The following is a 20,698-nucleotide window of genomic DNA, read 5'->3' on the forward strand; positions in this document are numbered from 1 at the left end:
ATGAACAGCACACCTCTGTTACACCATCTGCCCTCAAACGTCTGAGAACACCATAACCCAAACATACGCGTACCAGAAGACAGGATGCTTAGCGGTGGGAGTGGCCGAAGTACAGACAGAGCATTACTCTAGGTGAAGGAGCAGTGAGGCAAGAGACTGGTGCAGGTAAACAAATCTTTAACTGCTTACGTTCAACGTCCATTGGGATCTGTCCAAAGAGGATGAGGTATGGCTGGTAAATAACATTGCGCAAGATCCAGTCCAGCCGATCCTCGTTGTGCACCAGGATGGCCTGCTTGGCCACGCCATATGACACGATCCAAACCGCCAACAGGAAGAGGAAGAAGAAGATGTCCTTCATCTGGAGACCAGAAATGCAGTGTTATGGAAGGTCATCATGAACTTAGATCAGACATCAAAGAGTGTGTTCACATCACTTACCATTCGCTGCATCATAATTATCTTTGGCCCCAGGACCTTGCTGATGGTAAAAATGTGCATGAGGCGCACACAAAATATGATAAAATCCAGAGATAGTAAAATTCTGCCCGCATAGAAGGTGAGTGAGAAGAATCTGGCAAATAGAAACAACAATCCTTGTTACTCATTGCTAAACCCTCTGTTACCAAATCACATTGAGGGGTCAAGAAAGCCACAGCCCTTTAACATGACTGCACATGCGCAGAGGAGATGCAAGTGCAGCAAGCATGCAACTCACAGGCCATTACTGCACTTTGGCTGCAAATAACTGAGTCATAATATCGGCTGTCATAATTTACATTTTCAGTATGCTGCATGTTCTGGGAAGATTACCAGCTTGCCATTGTGGGAGTGTGCTACTGCAAGCAGCTAAGTCAGTTTTTATGTGCTTCATCACTCCAATCATGCCAACCCCAACCATACTCACTGCCCTGTGCTGTGGCTTCCTCTTGTGTGCAGTGAAGATGCAATGTTTAATGATGTCGCTTCTTTTCAACCCACTGTGTGTCCAACTGTCCAACTACCTACCAAAATATCTATCCATGAACTACTACACACAATTTTGACTAACATCTTACAGGTGCATGCTTACTGTACTTATGTTTTAGAGTTGTGCAGTCATAGTGAACAGTATATTCTGATTGGTTCCTGTTTCTATCTGTAGGCCTGGAAATTAATGCCTGAAAAGGCACTTCTGCCTGAAAGCACTTTGGCATATCTGGCTGAAAGTGAAACGCAGTGCATCGTCACAAATGTCTTGAATATGCACAAGTTTGTGTGTCCAGTATACCTGAGATATTTGTGGCTCTTAAGGTAATCTATGATGTCATTTGATATGTCATCCATTTTGTTATTAATTATGCCATTTAACATGTCATGACGGATGAACTATGTGAGGTCATAAACAGTGCATGATGGGGCCACAAGTTATTTTTAGTTACTAGACTGTGATTAACAAATGTCTGTTTTTTTCAGTGTTTCAACGTTAGCCCTTATCTGATTGCAACACCTATGTTGTCAATGTAACCTTTGTTTTCATCTAAAAACACACATATTTGTTCTGTGTTCTCTCTTAAAAGAGAAGGATGGGATGGCACTCCGACAAGGCTCCTTCATTAAGTAACAAAAGCTAGTGCATTAAACACAGAGCCAGCACATTTGCCTTGAACTGGACCACAGAGTAGGAAGATAGTTGGCCTTTTAAAAAGTCTGCCCCAGGGTGTTAATCCTTTCTAAAGAAAACTAGAACCATAACTCATGGAGATGCTCAAAGATGTCCTTTCAGTCTGCATAATTGCTACCACATATGATCCAAAGGCAAATCGTGCAGTATCATGAGTTGGCTTCTTTTGTATGTCATATTTGAAGTTTTATTGTCCTCTTTTCAAATGCACTTCACTTTTTCAATCCTATTTTTTCTGATACTCTCTAATTGTTCTATTATATTATCAAATGTTTTCTCATAATCTGTTACAAATTGTCGTGGCCACAATCACAATACTGTTACAATGTTAGAAGCATTACATTATGTCACCGTACCAGTTTTAAAAATCAGATCTCTTTTTGGTGAAAATATAATTTCAGTCTCTTAGTGCCCATTTAATTGATCTTTCCACAAAACATGTTTCATACTTCTTTAACATGTTATCCCTTAAGGTGCTTAAAACCAACTCTGGTATAATTGCATTCAAAAGAGTGGCGTATTAATTGTTTTATTTTTTACTCATGAGTTCAGGAAGCTCATTCTGTGATTTCCAATCAAATGATGAAGTAACTCTGAAGAGTGCAATTATGTCTTATTTTATAAATGTTTAACTAACTCTGCACCACATTTTGTTTCCAAACGGCTTTTGTTCCGAACATCAAAATATATTTTGATTCTGATCTGCAGAATATGAATTTACGATATCTTCCTCTTTGACTTTTCTTGATGTGCATAATGCTGTAACGTGTGAGATCTTTGGAACCACCATTGCCAATTTCCTAAAAATGTTTTGGAGTAGGGTAAGTAAAATCTTTCTTCCTTATTGATCTTAAGTATTTGAGTGCTCTTAGTGGTTGGATGTCTGAAGAACGCATGCCAATAGGCCGCATGCCAGTACTCCAAAGTCGACAAACCTTATTGAAAACGCTGGACTTTGGAGCAGAATAATTTACTATTCCAACTCCAGTCTGCACAACAGTAGGGAAAGCACTGGACTTTAAAGTCCAACACTGCTTTCCCTAAGGCATGTGGTAGTAATGACGTGCGTGGTAAAGGAATGTGTGGTAAAGAAACATTCGATGTAATGACCACGTTGTAACTGCAGCGCGAGGTTCGGCTGTCATTGTAAAGGCTGTTTACCCACTTAGTTTGACTTTGGTGGTAGTGCTTTTCACAAATCCTTTATTGCAAGTACATTCCATAATGTACACCACATTTTCAGTATCACATATGATCCTATCAATGAATTATATTTTTCTTGCCATCACAAGGTCCAAGTCTGTTTTATTTTTATCATGTTACAAGTTTCTGTGCATTTCCATAAGCCCTTCTTTTTAGATGTTAGTCATTGTTGTTTCCTTTTCTATAATATTTGGTTCCAGATGTCTGTTTTTTTATTGGAATATTCCACAGATATGCTACTTTTCTGAATGTTACATTAGGATAAAGAGCGAATTGTCCGATAAGCCTTTGATCTGACAGTACTCTCTTTATAAGAAAGGCTTCTATTCTAGCCCAAACAGCTACTATTTAAGAACATTGTTGGATGTTGAATACAATATTAGTAGACTCAGGGGTCAATTTAGAATTTAGTGTAGAGGGTACTTTGGCACAACAGCGACGGAGTACTCGCTTTGCCAAACTGAAGGTCTGCCAAATTCACTTACAAACAGACAGACATTCAGTATGTTGACAGCCAGACTGCCCAGTCTCTGCCACCAGCATACGCCTCGGATAGCCCACAGAGTAATGGCCATCAGAGGTTTTGCCTTTTGTCCGCCTGCCCGTTTATGAGTGGGCAGAACAAATGGCAGGCTTACATTGCCCATCACTGTAAACCCTGGAGGTAAGGGGCAGTGAGAACTGCAAAATGACCATAAAAATAAAGTCCATGTTGAGGGGTCAAAGCTTTTTCATTTGCAAAATCCTGCTTTGGGATTTGTTACTGAAGATAAAAAAAAGTTAAAAGTTTGATGTATGGCTCCGTCATTCTGACGGAGCCATCTGTCACGCTTTCCATGCATGAACCGTTACTGTAAATGCATGAGATGTTTGCTGGGCAGGTGAAGTACCAAAGCTATGGTGGGAGTAAAGTACTCTGTGATGGTGATGGTACTTAATCCATCAGCCAAACCCTAAATGGGGCCCTTTGAGCATTGGGCCTGCAAAGAAAACATAATACCTTTCAATTAAATAGAATTTAAAGCAATATTCAGCATTACAGGAAATTCAGTAGTACTACTGATGTTAATAAAAAAAAACATAAAAATTACTTCTCTATGCCTGAGTGGTTGACTTTCCAAAAGCTTTTGACCATGTAAACCAAAGCATACTCTGGAAAAACTTGGCAAGCAGACACATCCATGACAATCTTTTATGTGCCATACAACGTCTGTATATTGGCACCTGGTCAAAAGTCAAACTCGGCTCAAATAATATGCTTTCACCTAAACCTAAAAGTTACACTCTGAAACGGCTGAAACAGGGCTGGGAGCTCCTGCCGTTATTGTTCAATCTTTTCATCTACAACCTGAGTGTATTCTTGTATGCAGCAGCCTCTCATCCGCCAAGCATCAGCTCCCAGCGCACCTCTTTGCTATAATATTTTGACGACGTGGTCCTCTGAATTTAACAAGAGTAGGCCTTGAAAAATTACTAAATACGCTGCACAAATATTGTAAAAAAATCAAATGTCTGTAAATTGTGAAAAAATGAACATAGTGATCTTCAGATGAAAACTATCAAAAACAATAAATACAAATAAGCGGGAGCCAGGCTTCATGAGTGGGGGGCCCATTTGCAACACTTCAACTCAATAAAATTTTATATTCCCTCTTTTATATTTGCTTTCCAGTCACTGTTACATAAACCAATTTATTCATTGCATTTTCTGATGTTAAAAATATTCAAAGAATAACTTTTTCCTATGGTTGCGTTTGGGACAGGACCCTTCCCAGATAAATTTGGATCCTTTCACAACACCTCCCAATACAACCTATACCGCTTGCTATTTAGGCTCCTGCAGACGTTCTCACAATCTGAGATGAGGTTGGAATTAAAGGAGCAATATCTGGCACAAAAATCATCTTTTTTGCCTCTCGTATCATTCTCCCCAACCACGATTGGACACAGAGATCATTAAGCCATGTCACTTTTTTAGATTCAAGGATGAGCAGTTGCCTTATAATTAAGTAACAGCCAGGGTCTGGCTGCTAGCATTTAACCTCTTGTGGCAAGATCTTGAACAATTTTAGCCTTTGTGTGGGGAAATGTATTAAATGGCAATCCAGTGCTACTCAGCTCCTCCTACTGGAACACTGTATTTTATACTGTTTATTAATTCGAATTGTGTTTTATTAATAGCCTGTAACTTTGCACAGTGCACCTCAGAAAAAATATTTTTGATTTCTGTATTTTTATGTATTTTACTGACTATATAAAAACTAAATAGTTTTCATTCACTGAAATAAACTAACACTCTAAACAATATATTTCCCAATTTTGTGTAGTATCTTATATTCTTGGGAGAGATATTCAAATTCATGATCAATGTAAAAACGGAACCCAAGTTTTGTCATGATGTTTTCTTTTTAGTGTTGTTTTCACAAACATATCACTGCTTTTCTTTGATCGTGCTCTGACAATAACATCCTGTATTACAGTTTCTGTACAGTCTTATTCAAAATATAATTCGCTTGTTCTTCAAAATATTCATCTGTCATGACATTGCTGCCGACTCCTAGCAAAGTGTACCAGTGCTGGTCAGAGAACAATGCAGCATATCTTAGTGGCAATGGCATACAGCAAATTTGATGCACTGTTACCTTGCATCAAAGAATAGTAAATCTGGGCCTCTACTTATTGTCGCAATTGTGGTATCAAGTTGTATTCTTTGTTCTTTAATGTTTGGTGGACTTTTCATGAATATTTTTCTCTCTTTCTCTTATTAGAAATAAATCGTCAAGACCTGGTCAATAAAACTGTATGGTTCATCATCTCCTAATTTTTCTCAGACCAAGCTATATCCTGTTCCCACAGTCTCATAAATAATTTCACAAATGTGAGAGCAAACATGGTGACCATTGCTGTTCAATATTCTTTCTAGTTAAAATTAACATTCAACAGGAACAACTTATCTTTCAGACAGTTGTAAAGCATTTTAGTATCATGTTTCTATACTTCAGAAATCTTTTAGATTTTTCTAGTTATGATTTTTTGAATGTGTGAATTCCTTTGCGGTTATTTTTATGGTATGATATTAATTTTTATGAGAAAGTGTGATATATCTCTAAGTTAAGAGGCAAATTCTTAATATATTCATATCCTTAACAGTCTTGGAATTCTTTTGAACTCTATTTATTTATTCAATTAAGTCATTTCCCATTTCCCACCATATGTTAATATCAATACCTGTCTTCTTTTTCCAATGCTTGTAGTGTTTTTTGTAGAGTTCTTTTATGTTGCAACTGCTTCTGTTTGTAAATTTTGCACTGCCCACACATTTACTAAACGCTTTAATAGAAGCACGTACCCTTTTTGATTCTTGATCAGTAATTTTCGATTTCCCTTAATATCCCATTTGATGATGCAGCTTCTTATTTATTATTGATAGTTCCTGTTGTTTCTTATCATCAGGGTACATACATGTGAACATACAGGGTACATACATGTGAACGTGTGGTGAACCTACACTTGTACACATTAACCCTCACAATATTTCTGTTGTTGATATACTTGTTACAAAATTGTATAGCATGATACCCAGGAGCCAATATTCTGGTAGTATGCCACAGGTATCATTTGCATAGTCTTAAAAATTGGGAGGAATTCACATAATTACATTAATTAGGCCGTGGACATCACAACAAAATATGTATGTTATTCATGTGGAGGAGCAAATTTTTAATAGATCTGTATTCTCCTAAAGAAATATGACTCTGTGTGAGTACTTTCTCTCTGTAACTGGGAGTGTCTCATTTACTTCCTTGCTCCAGGGATTTGCCAGAGTAACTTTCCAGGCTGGGAAAGAACCAGCAGCATGGTTGTCATTGCATAAGATTCCTGGGAAACATCCCATGAACAATGCCAGACACGCCATAGTTTTACCTGATGAAATCACCTGAAAGCTGGAAATGTGGCTTGAGGCATCATAGTATGTTCATGTACTTTTTATTTGATGATTCAACATTTTCCAAATAAACAGTTTCTTCCAATCCATGAGACTGGTATTCATGTCAAAAGGTGTGTCAGTATACAGACAGAAACAGTCATGAGCAATGTCTCAGAGCCGACCAGTTTCAACTTCTGGCTTGTCTGGCCCATCGCACACAGTCTGTGATTCGGGAACAAGCACCATTCTGAGTTACTATCCAGCAGCCAATCAGAGCGGCTTACCTGCACAGACCAGCTCTGATTTGTTGACAGAAAGCCAAGTAGATTTGCTGCTGTTTTAGTGATTGTTACTTGACTGATCATCAAGCAATGAGAGCTGATCTCAGTTTTGAGAACATACTGATTGGCTACTGAATAATAGGGGACAAGGCATGCCTCAGTGAACCATCAACCAGCAAACTCAAGTGATGGGGTAATGCATGCATTGAGTTGATTTCCTCGTCACATATATGGCATACTGTGTGAAGACTCAGGTAGGGGAATGCTCTCTGTGTTGATCCCTGCACAAGAGCCATTCTGCACAGGTTCTTGACAACTTCTATGATTTTTAAGGCAGGCATGTGGGGGTCCATTAAAAATGCATTTATATTCACAAACTGTACTTTGTAGTATGTTTTGTGGTACTATAATAGTTCTACAAATATACTGCAAAATCCTATTTGCATACTACGAGGCATATTTATGAGAGGCTTGCACCACCGAAGTGTCACTTTTTTTAACGCTCTGGCTGGGCAAGCCTCTCAACCATATCTATGAGGCCACACAAAGCTGCGCCAAAACCCGTGGTGTAACGAGGAAAAATATTTGTATTTCTTCTTGTTTTTTTCTCTTTCATTGTGTGCTGCATTCTGCAGCACACAAAATGAGGAAAAAGCCTTTCATGTTTGTTTTTGTGCAGGAAGGTGCCCCTTCCTGCACAAAAACAACCATACATGCAACACAGATGCCCTTTTCACCACTGTGCAAGGGTGCCTGTATTGGCACTAGGCAGCAAATTGTGCACCAGCGTGCGGGGAAAGGACAAGAATGCACTATATTTCATAAATGTGGTGTATTTGTGCCCTTTCACATTGGCATAGGGCACTGCAAAAAGAAGACTTGTAGTACTGCCCTATGCCAATTGCCCATAAATATCAGCCTACGTGTAGGTTCATGCCCCCACCTGTCCTATCATTTTCAATGTGGAGATATCTGCACAGACTATGGAGTCTGCACACACAAAGGTATGCGTTTTAGAAATAAATGTGGAAGAAACAGGGGGGAGAGTGGGACAATCAGAAATATTTGTGAATAAACAGGAGGAGTTCAGAAGGGAGAAAGGAGTAGTTAGGGACGGGGTAGGCAGGAGTGTAGGGAAAGATATTCATCTATACACAAAGAGTAAGCCAATACCCCTTCAAAAATAAGCCCTTATTTATTTACTACAACCAAAAGGTACCTACAACAGTATTAAATGTACTCTAGCTCGGAGCTGAATTAAGTCCAGTGCCACACATGGCCACTCAAGGTACTGCAACATCCTCTCATAGAATAAAATGGACGTAGAGGCCTAAAATGTAAACTCCCTCAACAACACTTAGCCACTAAAAAATTAAATCCTAATGCCAGCCCCACAATATTCGAGGCTCATATCCTAGGCCTGGTGCTAGCCACTATCCCATAATTTACAGTAAAGTAGTATGTTACTTTTATTCCAATTGCAGCAGTCTACATTTAGTTTTCTAAAAAATGTTTGCACAAACCTTTGTTCCACCAAATACCTTCAATCAGTAAATTGTTCTAACAATACTTTTTTTGTCGAAAATTTTTAAAGCTTCTCTACCAACCTGCAGGCCACCCCTGCAACAAAGAGGACAAGGCCCAGGGCATCCACTTGATTCCAGAACTTGCTGATATATAAGAGAGACCTCTTCTTATAGCCCATGCCCTCGGGGTCATAGAAGCACTGCAGAAGACAGAGAAACAAGAAGAATGACTAAGCGCCAGATAGGTATGAATCCAAACCCCTACTCATGACCCACTGATCCTACTGGACAGCCACTCTAGCAGACTCTAAACCAAACCATAATCAGCCCTTTTGCTTTTGATACTCACCCAGGAGATTATCAAAATAACAAATTTCTTCTGGGATTACTGCATTTAATATACTCCCACCAGGAGTAAGGCCTTGGGACAGAAAAGGGCCCCCTTTGAGGGGAGCAACAACAAATGCTTAAATCTTAAATCATTCTCTGTGCTCATCCACAGGTAATGATGGCATTAGGGAGTGGTGAGGTGAACTCTATTTAAAGGGTACCACTGGATATTAAAACCAATGCCCAAATTTATATAGGATTTGGGGCAGGGCAGTGCAGCAAGTCACTTTGCTGTGCTTCCCTGCGTCAAAGTGAAAGGACATGCATGCACCATATCTATGAGATACAGTGCATTGCTGTCCTCTCCCCCTGCCAACTAAGGCAATGTTGCATCATGGTGCATAGGTGCCTGTGCTGTTGGCAGGATTGTTTTGTGCAGGAAGGGGCCTGCAAGGTAGTTCTCCCCCGAATTATGCACTCACAAGTGTGAATGCAAAAAGCTAGAAACAGTGTGGTGACGCACCAGAGACGTCACAGACCGCACCACCTTCAAAGATGATCTGAACAAATACCATTGCTGCCTTAGAGGAGCAAAAAAGGTCACCCTACTCAGCCGCATCCAGAAAAGCACCAACCGCCCGAAGGAACTCTTCAAGATCGTCAAAGAGTTCTCCTGCCACAGCAACCAAAAACATGATCCAACCCTACTGACCCTGTCTGAGGACTTCATCTGGCCACCTCATCATGGACTGGAAGCCACTACCCATCCAGAAAACCGCCGTCCTCATGATGCCAACCCACTCCGGCACACCCAATGACCCTTGCTCACATTACATCTTCAAACTGGGCCAGAAGGAAATCATTAGCATCCTCTCTCCCATCTTCAACACCTCCACTGAAGCATGGAAACAGGCAGAGGTCTAACTGCTCTTGAAGAAAACTTCTGCCAACCCCTGCGAGCTAAAATAATTATCACACCATTTCTGTGCTCCCCTTCTCAGCCAAGGTCCTGGAAAAGCCATCAACAAGCAGCTCACCGAACACTTGGAAAGACACAACCTACTGGACTCTTCCGCTCCAACCACAGCACCAAGACCGCCCTTACCACCACAACGGATGACATCAGGTACCTCCTTGACCATGGGGATAAAGCAGCCCTGATCCTCCTAGACCTCTCCGCAGCATTCAACACCATCTCCTACTTCACCCTCACCTCCAGACTCCACCACATCGGGATCCAAAGCAACACCCTCAAATGGATCCACACCTTCATCACAGGCTTCACCCAGAGAGTCCCCTTCCCACTCTTCACTTCAGAACCTAGGAGCAACATATGCGGCATCCCTCAGGGATCCTCTATCAGCCCCACCCTCTTAAACCTCTACGTAACACTGTTGACCGAGATTGTTCATTCCCATGGACTCAACATCATCTCATATGCCGATAACACTCAACTAATACTCTCTCTTACCAAAGACCACGCCACCCTCAGAGAAAACTTCAGCAACACCATGAGACGTATTGCTGAATGGATGAGATCCAACTGCTTGGAACTGAATACAGACAAGATGGAGGTGATCATCTTCAGAAGCAACCCATCCCCTTGCGATGACTCGTGATATCCCCATCCATGCTCAGACAACCCACAACCCAGACAGACCACGCCCACAAACTCGGCATCATAATCAACAGCAAACTCACCTTCAAACAGCAGATAAATGCAGTGGCCTGCTTCACCTTAAATAACCTCCTCATGCTACAGACGATTTTCAAAAAGATACCCATCGAAACCAGAAAGATGGTCATCAAAGCCATCATCACCAGCAGACTAGACTATGGAAAACCCCTCTACATCGTACTCCTCCACCGCCTCCAGACCATCCAGAACACAACAGCAAGACTTGTTCTAGATCTTCCCAGAAGCACCTGCATCACCCCCCCACCTCAGAGGTCTACACTGGCTGCTGGTGCACAAGAGGTGCAAATTCAAGGCTCTCACCATCGCATACAAATTCCTCCACAACATCAAACCCAGGCTAATCAATCAAAGACTCTCCTTCCACCAGCCAACCACAGAGCTTCTTTCAACAACTCTCGCCCTTGCGCATGTCCCGAGTGTCCCACACAGCCGCAGCGGAGGACGTTCCTTCTCCTACCTGGAATGACCCTTCCCCCACCTTTTGCACCTCGCACTCCCTCCTCATCTTCAGGAAAAACCTCAAGACATAGCTCTTTGAGGAGTAGCCACTTACGCACAGCACCATCCCTGAGCGCCTGGTTAGCCCCTGGGGTGATAAGCAGCGCTTTACAAATCCAGTGATTGATTGATTGATTGGCAGACTTTTTCCTCCTTCTTTCTGTGTTTACAGAATGCAGCAGACATGCAAAGATTAAAAACAAGGAAAAATAAAGATATTTTGCCTTGCTGCACCTTTCCTGGGGAAGCGCTGGGTTTCGACACATCCCCAGGTTTATAGGCTCTAAATCTGGAGCACCATCAAAATCCCCACTGCAACACCCATGAGACGTCTCCCTGTGGCAGAGTTATGCAACACAGTGATTTGCTCTGCCTTGCCTTACTCCATATCTATGAGGCCATGAAAAGCCACGCAAACTGGCTTTGTGTGGTCTCGTAGATATGATTGGAAAGTCTGGCCACATTTGTGTTACTAAAAATGACACAACAGCAGCAGAAGGGTCTCATAAATGTGCCCCCAAAAGTGAGAAAGTTTCAAATACAAGATTAAATCAAAACAAAAATCAATGGTCGAAAACCATATTTAACATAATGTTCTCCCTCCCTGCTGGAAATGAATTACCCAACAACGTGTGATGAATGTATATTTTTACTAACTGAGGCCTCCTTGTTGGTCTCTAAGGTTCTGGCGGCATGCAGACAGAATGGAGAGATTCAATTATACATAAATGTACATAGTTTAAATGGGAATATTTGAGTGGATTGTAATCCACTGAATACAGCAGTTTAATGTTGTCATTTATTGATAATATAATACAAAGAATTGTCATTTGCAGATAAGATCAACAAAATCAGGCTGGTCCTGTGTTTTTTAGAAAAGATAGAGTCAACAGATTGTAGGTAGAGGGTCGAATCAGTAAAGGGAGGGAGGCAATAGGCATTGAGGTGAAAGACAGTGTTTTTTATTGAGAACCACAACACCCTGGCCAACAGCTGATATCTCTAATGTCTCTAAAATACAGTATTATAAAAAGCCAGAAACAGAAACCAAACTACTTGTGCTCTGAAGAGCTGAACCAGGGTTGCTGCCAGGTGGAATTGCCTGTAGTTTAGAAGCAAGGAACAGAAATTAAGTGTAGGGGAAGCTGCTTACTTCACCTTCTGCAAGATAACGAAGGAGAAGATCCAGCCAGGGAGAAAAGACTCTTTGAGGGAAGCAACAACAAATCCCTATCCAGAAGAGTCGAAGAGATTCTGAACTAAGAAGGGAGCCACATGAAAAATAAAGCAAGGTGGCTTGCACAATCTCCTGAGAAGGTCGACTGTGGAGCGTGCATTGAGAATCAGAGATACATTACTCTCAAAGATGGTGATCTATTTAAATTGGGTGCATTTTCATCCAGCTATTAGCACAGGAGTATTGGTACTGATGTTTGGAAAAAAGTGATAAACCTACCAAGAAAACAAATTTAAAAAGATTTAAGAAGGTGTAGCACCTTGGAGCATGGGTGCGATTACTTTTTAGTTAGTTGATGGTTCACTTTGATAAAGACCTGCTATGATGCTTCTAGCCCTACAGGTGTATTTTGAGTTGATGTCCTCTCATCAGGATTCCTTTAAGTAACAGGAGCAAGTTCTTTAAATGTGTCATTCAGACCCATCCAGCAGGAAGACAGAAAGTGAAGGCTCATGAGTTCCTCACCTGCCGCAGTTCCTCACAGAGGACAGAGAAGATCCAGCCGTAGAGCAGGTATTCTCTCCAGGACGGCAAGGTCTGAAAGTCAATCATGAGAACGTGGGAAAAGAGCCAGAGGAAGCCGATGTAGGAGACCACATTCCAATAGAAGACCACCACTGGGGCGGTGAAGAAACCGACAAGGCGTGCTACGCAGCTGAGGGGGCGTGGTTTCTTCGATCTACCTGAAGACGAAGCATGTTTCCTGCAGTTATATTTAAAAAGCAAACAAATACATGTTATCACACTTGCCCCTCACATTTTGTAGCTTCTTGGCAGATATTGAGCAAAGAACATTATAATGAGCCCTTCCTCGGAAAACAGGGTTACATAAAACACATGAATCAGACCTGGGCTATTATGTGTATATGTATATACAAATAGATGGATAGATAGATAGACAGTTAGATAGATAGACAGATAGATAGATAGATTTACTTACTAACAGTGACAGATAGTTAGTTATAGTTAGTATTTTTGTTCTGCTAATAACTTTGGCGCCATTTTATGAATCTTCATGAAATTTTCAAAACTAGTTTGCCACTCACTTCAGCTGCCATCTTGAAAGTTTCAGAGTGGTTCGTCAAGTAGGGGCAGAGAAAAAGGGGGGGGAACTCATTTTCTCCATGCACTTTTCATTAGAGATTTTATACACGACTACAGCCCAAACCACTGAATGGAATTACACCAAATTCGGCAAAAAGATTTGGCTCATTTGGTCCAGAAAGATCTCTTTTTGTGGTTTGGTGTAAATCTGTTCAGTCAATTGAAGCCAAGGAAAAAAGATTTATGTATATCTAGAGATGCGCAAGGTCCGCAAATATTGCAGATCTCAAAATGACACCTGATTGGCTGCAACCACTTCAACCAGGAACAGGTGGCAGCCATGTTATGACTAGGACTTGGCTGAGTCTGAAGAAAATGCCCTGCCATGCATTGAATAGTGTGAGGGGCTGAGCAACCCTCCTCCTGAAGTCAATAATGGCTTTGGGGACCCAATTCCCCACAGCCAGCTCCTGCTATGTCCCAGGGTGCCCACCCCAGGGACATAGCTGTTTCCCTGCTCACACTGAGGGAAATCTGTGTCTGCTCTTGCTTGACAGGAACAATTTCAAAGGTCCCATCCAGCAAGAACAAATACTAAGGGCCTGATTTTGTTCTTGGTAGAGGGAATACTCCATCACAAACATGACAGATATCCCATCTGCATTATTACGATCTCCAGAGGTTATCATGGGATTGTAATAAGGCGAACTGGATATCCGTCATGTTTGTGATGGAGTATTCCCTTCCGCCAGGATCTAACTCAGGCCCTAAGTCCACTCCTAGCGGGCAGGAGCATGAAAGATGCTTCCACCTGCTGGTAGCAGACTTTTCATCTGCTTCCCTGACCACACTGAGGCGGGCAAGGAAACCTATGAAAAGATTATTTCTGAGCAGCATTGTAAGCTGGTCCAAGTGGGATCGAGTAATACTGGGGCTGCAGGGGCCTTGGGGCTCTCTCCGCGGCCCCAACAAGAATATGGTGGGTGCCCTGGGTGAGCTCCAGTGTATACACCCTTTATTGGTTGGGCCCCAGGGGTTTGGGGTCCCCAGGGCTGAAATCGACCCAGGAAGGGGGCCATATGCCCCTCTGGCCTGTAGAGGGGGACTGCGTGCCCCTTAACAATATGGCCAGGCCCAGGAGATGGGGTCCCTGGAAATCGGCCCAGGAAGAGGGCTGCGTGCCCCTTCTCAATTTACAATATGGTCGTAGCCTGGGAGATAGGCTCCACAGGGCCAAAATCAGCCTGGGGGGGGCTTCGTGCACTCTACCCCATGAAATCATTGGTGGGCCCCAAGGGATTGGGTCCCCAGGGCCAAAAACGACCCAGGGAGGGGGGTTGTGTGCCCCCTTCCTGGGTTTGCTGCGGGGCCTGGCCTCAGACTAGACTCTGTGGCCAACACCCCGCTGCACAGCACGTGCACCATGCACTACTAATTATCAGTCATTGACATCTTTCTATGACATCATTGATAATAGCACTGGAACATTTCCCTTAAAATTATTGATGAGAAAATTGTGCATGGTGGGGGTGCGAGTTATAGTTACCTTAGGGCACAAGTTATAGTTTCTTGAGATAAGTATAACTACAACTGATGAATTTCTATGGTTTTATGTGTGTAAAATCTGAACCTAACTATAGTGTACCTGTAACCTTTGTTTCTTTCAGTAAATTTCTAAGGTGTTTTTAAAATTCTATATATTAACTATAACGTTTCTGTAACAGTTGTTTTTTTTTTCCAGTGAATATACATATATATATATATATATATCTATAATATCCCTAGAGAACATTACCTCACAATAAAGGAAACAATTTGAGATGGTACTGCATTATGAACCAACGACACATTGTATGTCAAATAATATATTGCTGAACATTTTAGATTCTTTAATAGGGTCACCTAGTCAAAGAAAAACAAATTACTACATTTCATAAACGTAATCATATTGGCAAAGCAAATAGGTCTGGCATTTCGCATTGGTGTGTTACCTCAAGTACTTATTAAATGTCCCTTTTGAGTCAGAAGCACTAGCTTGAAGTGAAGCCTTCAATCCCTAGATATTACCAGGCATCTAGTACTGTATACATAGACAGTTGAGGATGTTTCGTACTTTCTAGCACTTGAGGGACCACCTCAAGACAGTACTGTATTGTTAAAAAGTACTAAAAGTCATACAAAATGTCCTGCAGTTGTAAAGAAAGAGGTGATAAGTAATCAATCAATCAATCAATCAGCATGTATAAAGCACAACTTATCACCCGGGGGGTCTCAATGTGCTAGCTGGGGGATGCGGTTCAGTCGAAGAGCCAGGACATGAGGTCCTTCCTGAACTGAGCCAGCAAGTGGGACTGCCTGAGGTGCAGCAGCATCGTGTTCCAGGTCCAGCGGCGAGGTAGGAGAAGGACCTTCCTCCAGCTGTGTTCTTCCAGATCCTGGGGATAATGGCGAGGGCCAGTTGAGCAGAGTGGCATTGCCTGGAGGGTGTGTAGAAGGAGAGGTGGTGGTTAAGGTAGGCAGGTCCAATATTGTGAAGGGCCTTGTATGCGTGTGCCAGGAGCTTGAAAGTGAAGCGTTTGTTGATGGGGCGCCAATGTAAGTCTCTCAGGTGGGCAGGGATGTAGCTGAGGCGGGGATGTCCAGAATCAGTCTGGCTGCATTCTGTATTCTCTGAAGTCTATTTTGGAGTTTCTTGTTGATTACGGCATAGAGTGAATTGCCGTAGTCGAGTGTACTGCTGATGAGTGCATGAGTGACTGTCCTTCTTGCATCAATGGGTATCCACTTAAAGATCTTCCAGAGTAGATATTTGAAAAACATATTAATTATGAACTAGTGAAATTTCTATCAGAATCTGAAGGCTTTGATGCCTCCTAACATGGATTTAGGAAAGCTCACAGTACTGAGTCAGCCCTTATTACTTCCTCGGATTCTATTCGGAGAATGGTGGACGAAGGTCATGGAGCTATTTTGATTTTGTTAAATCTGTCCGCGGCCTTCAACACTATCTCTCCGCAAATGTTGCTAACCCGACTGCATCAAGCAGGCATTAGAGATAAAGCTCTCAAGCTCCTAGAATCTTTTTTGACTAACAGATGGACCACAGTCAGGAGATTTCAGTTCCCCGTCTACCTACTACCCTGCGGTGTTCCCCAAGGCTCATCACTCAGCCCCACCCTGTTCAACTTATATGTGGCCCGCTTGCCAATCTGATCCGATCATTTGGCTTCATACCTTCTTCCTATGCTGATGACACCCAATTGATCATCCCAGTCAATAAAAACTGGGAGGAAGTGGCGGATAGTTTAATAATTGCATGCAGGCAGTCAAAAACTGGATGAAAACGAACTGGCTTAAAGTAAACGGTGGCAAAACTGAGATACTTTGTTTTGGTCCTGGTAGTGAATGGTGGAACCCACGGTGGTGGCCGACCGATTGTGGCACTCTTCCGGTTCCCTCTAAAGCTATTAAAAATTTAGGGATTATGTTTGACAACCGCCTCTCTTTCAAATCTCATGTCAATCACACGGTGAAAACATGCTTTTGGACCTTAAAATGTTAAAGAAAGTCTTCCCCTATCTTCATAGGGAATGGAAAATGACAGTCACCTTAGCACTGGTAATGTCTAAAGTGGACTATGGCAACCCTTTGTTGCTAAAGATAGACAAACTGTCTCAGAATAAGCTACAAATGATCCAGAATATGGCTGCTAGAGCTATCCCGAACCTCCCCCGCTCTGCCTCTGCCAGCGACAGTTTAAATCAACTCCACTGGCAGCCAGTGGCCCAGCGTATCTTCTTCAAAACGCTATGCTTAATGCATAAAGCGGTTCATGGAATTGCCTCTAATTATTTAGTTTCTAAACTCTGTTGGTACAGACCCAAGCGGCCCCTTCGATCTTCAGGAGCCTTTAGAATCCAGGTTCTTTGCACCAACAAAGTAAAATGGGGAGACAAAGCCTTTACGATAGCTTCAGCTAAGTGCTGGAATTCTCTCCCCTGACAATTAGGAAGGAACACAACCTCCTAACTTTCAGGAAGCTAGTTAAAACTTGTTTATATCCACGTTAATTCCCTGTCTTGATCTCCTTCTCCCACGTTCTTTGCGCCTTCTCCTCTTTTGTTAGCGCTTCAATGCTTAGGCCGGAATCGTGCTTTATAAATACAAAATACAAATACAGAGTAGGCAGAGAGTATGGAAGCATGAGGATGAGGTGGTGTTGACCTGGCTGGTCATGGATAGTGACAAGTCGAGGATGATGCCGAGGTTGCGAGCGTGGGCGGCTGAAGAAGGGGCAGTTCTGAGGGCACTTGGCCACCAGAAGTCATCCCATGCATTAGTGGTAGGGCCCAGGATGAGGATCTCTATCTTGTCTGAGTTGAGCTTGAAGCAGCTGTCTCTCATTCGTTCGGCGGCTGCCTGGATTCATTTGTGAAAGTTCTCTTTGGCTGTTGATGGATTGTCGGTGAGGGAGAGAATGAGCTTTGTGTCGTTGGCTTATGAGATGATGTTGAGCCTGTGGTGTCTGATTATCTTGGCGAGCGGGATCATGTAGAGGTTGAAGAGTGTGGGGCTCAGGGATGGAGCCTTGGGAAACTCTGCATCAAGTTTCTGTCGGCTTTGAGGTGAAAGGTGGGAGCATGACTCTCTGGGTTACGGCTGGTGAAGAAGAAGCGGATCCACTCAAGGGCTTTGCTGCGGATGCCTGTGTTGTGTAGTCTGGTGCACAAGGTGGTGTGGGAGGCAGTTTCAAAGGCGTGGCGGTGATGAGGATGGTGACTTCTGTTTTTAGGCTGTCCAGTTGAGATAGAATTTTAGGTCCCTGAGGAGAATTTAGTGAGGGCATGGGGGAGTGATGGAGTCGGCCAGGGCTTTGATGAGGCGCGGGCAGGGGGTCTGTAGATGAGGGTGCCACGGAGGGTGGTGTTCAGATTTGTCTGGATCTGAAAGTGCAGGTGTTCGGTGAAAGGGGTCTGGACGTCGACGCTGGTTGTGAGGCAGATTGAGTTTTTGTGTACGATGGCTACACCTCCTGGTCGGTTGACGCGGTCTTGATGTATGATTTTGTATCTGCTGGGGATTGCTGTGGTGATGTCCGGTGCTGAGAAGTTGGTGATCCAGGTATCAGTTAAGAAGGCGACGTTGGAGTGGTGGAGTCGAGGAGGTCCCAAACTTCTATTGCATGCTTGATGAGGAAGCAGGTGTTGAGTAGTATGCATCTGTGGTATATGGGTGGTCCAGCGTAGGGGGGTTTACAGTGCATGGGCAGGTGAAGGTGCAGTTGCGGCAGGAGAACGGGCTTAGAGTGTCCTTGGGCGAGGCACGATGGTAGGCGCTGGAGCCTCCAGAGTTGAGGGCATGCAGGGTGATTGCTTCATACTGATGGATGGTGCAGGAACCAGGGTCTGTCGTGCTGGGCAGGCTCCGGGTCCTAACGGGTGCAGATGGGCCTGCCTTTGGTGCACCAGTGGCACGCCCGCTGCTCATGGCTGTATAGCAGCCACCATTAAGAAGGGGAGGAAGGTGGGAGGGTTCTCTTAGCTGAGAGGCAGCAGGGCAGGAGACAGGGCGTTGGGAGGAGGGCAGGCCACAGGGGTAGCAGCGGCCGGTGCAGTATGGGGTTTGGCGAAGGAGGCAAAAAATGGCACAAAACAAGGAAAAAAGAGTGAAAGAGGCACAAAAGAAGAAAAGAAAAGAATGGCAAAAAGAGAAAATAAAAGAAAAAGATGGGGAAAAAGTGCAAGAAAGACAGTAGGGAGCAGAAAGACAGAAGACCACCACTGGCCATCAGGGATGAGGCACTGGCGAGTGCTTGGAGGTGGAGGAGGGCCTCAAACACATCAAGCCATGCAGGCTCAAAAGAAAAAGGGCAGCAGCAGCAAAAGGTTGCGTTGCACAAGGGGAGCGATACTAACGCTGACCAGAGGTCAGTGAAGTCGCCACCATTAAGAAGGGGAGGGAGGTAGGAGGAGCCACTCAGCTGGGAGGTAGGAGGGCGGGAAACACAGCACTGGGAGGGGGCAGCCCCGCAAGTACAGCAGCAACAGGGGAGCGTGGGGATTACCAAAGGAGGCAAAAAAGGACAAAAAACAAGGCAAAAAGAGTGAAAGAGGCAGAAAAAGAGAAAATAAAGGAAAAGAGAGGCTAAAAGAGCAAAAAGGGCAGAAGGCAGAAGAGAAATAGAAGGCCACCACTGGCCACCAGGGATGAGATGTAGGCGGGTGCCTGCGGGTGGAGAAGGGCCTCGAACATACCGAGCCAGGCACGCTCAGAGGATGAAGGGTAGCAGCAGAAACAGGTGTTGCTGCGTGGGGGAGCGATGCTAATGCTGACCAGAGGTCAGTGAAGTCAGAGGTTAGTGAAGACAGTGAAGTAAAGCTACTTACATACCACCAATTGAAAGGAACAGCCTTAACGCTGCTTTTCTGGAGTGGACTGTCAGAACCCCGTTCAGAGGGCCACGGGGCATCCGAGAGTTACTGGGCCCAAGCCAAGCGTGAGGGGTGAGGCTTTTTACCCCTGATTTCCCAGGGTCAGACCTACTATGGATCCAGAGAAAGTGGCCCAAGTACACCTTCTGCACTCGACTCTCATTGTATGTGTGGTCGTAAAAGTCCAAGGCTCCCTCGAGGGGAAAGGTGGATACAGGTTAGTGAACACAAATTTACAACTCAACATGTGCACAGTTACAGCAATAAATCATGGGCCTGCCAAATACTCACTTTTATGGAAAAGGAAAGTACTTTATTTCTACTGCTAACCAACACAAAGGAAAAACATGACATTTACAAACAACTTCACATTCCCCTCTGAGTTTGGGACTCTATAGTTTCTTTGGTGGTTCCCTGTCTTGCTCCCGCGTCGCTCTAGTGATCTTAGTTTCTTCCCATTCACTACTGGTAACATCCAGGGTATTCCCCAATAGTAGTCTGAGTCTCACAAGTCTTCTTTGAGTGTAATTTAAAGTCAACAGCATTCCAGTGCTAATTTTGCAGCAATTTCCCCCTGGGCCAACCGGCCTGAAATCAGCCTTACCCCCACCGGCAGGGTCAGTCGTCTGGAGTTCCTGAGTGCACCCCATCAGCAGGTGCTCACAGCAGCTGCAGCTATGTCCAGATGAGTCAACCTCACGCGGTCTAGGCAGTTGCACTTAGTGGGTGTAGACTCTCCCTCATGGCCGCACTCCTGAAGCAACTGGAGGCTCTATGCGATTCCTCCTGCAACGCAAGTGTCCAGGGGCAGCAGATCAGGTCACAGTTCTTAATGCTTCCGTTGACCCCAATGGTACC

The 20,698-nt window shown here is 43.6% G+C and overlaps 1 protein-coding gene across 1 annotated transcript in view; it reads right to left on the reverse strand.

Annotated features, from left to right (window-relative positions):
• LOC138249315 (transient receptor potential cation channel subfamily M member 2-like) overlaps window positions 1–20,698 on the reverse strand; it is a 211,399-nt gene that overhangs the window by 45,705 nt on the left and 144,996 nt on the right. The window contains exons 19-22 of the mRNA XM_069203274.1: window positions 12,831–13,068; window positions 8,683–8,801; window positions 442–574; window positions 190–361 (exon numbers count right to left, since the gene is read on the reverse strand). Of these exons, the coding sequence (XP_069059375.1) occupies window positions 190–361; window positions 442–574; window positions 8,683–8,801; window positions 12,831–13,068 (662 nt within the window). The remainder of the gene's footprint in view (window positions 1–189; window positions 362–441; window positions 575–8,682; window positions 8,802–12,830; window positions 13,069–20,698) is intronic.

Source organism: Pleurodeles waltl, chromosome 8 (assembly GCF_031143425.1).
Source record: "Pleurodeles waltl isolate 20211129_DDA chromosome 8, aPleWal1.hap1.20221129, whole genome shotgun sequence".
Taxonomy (NCBI): domain Eukaryota; kingdom Metazoa; phylum Chordata; class Amphibia; order Caudata; family Salamandridae; genus Pleurodeles; species Pleurodeles waltl.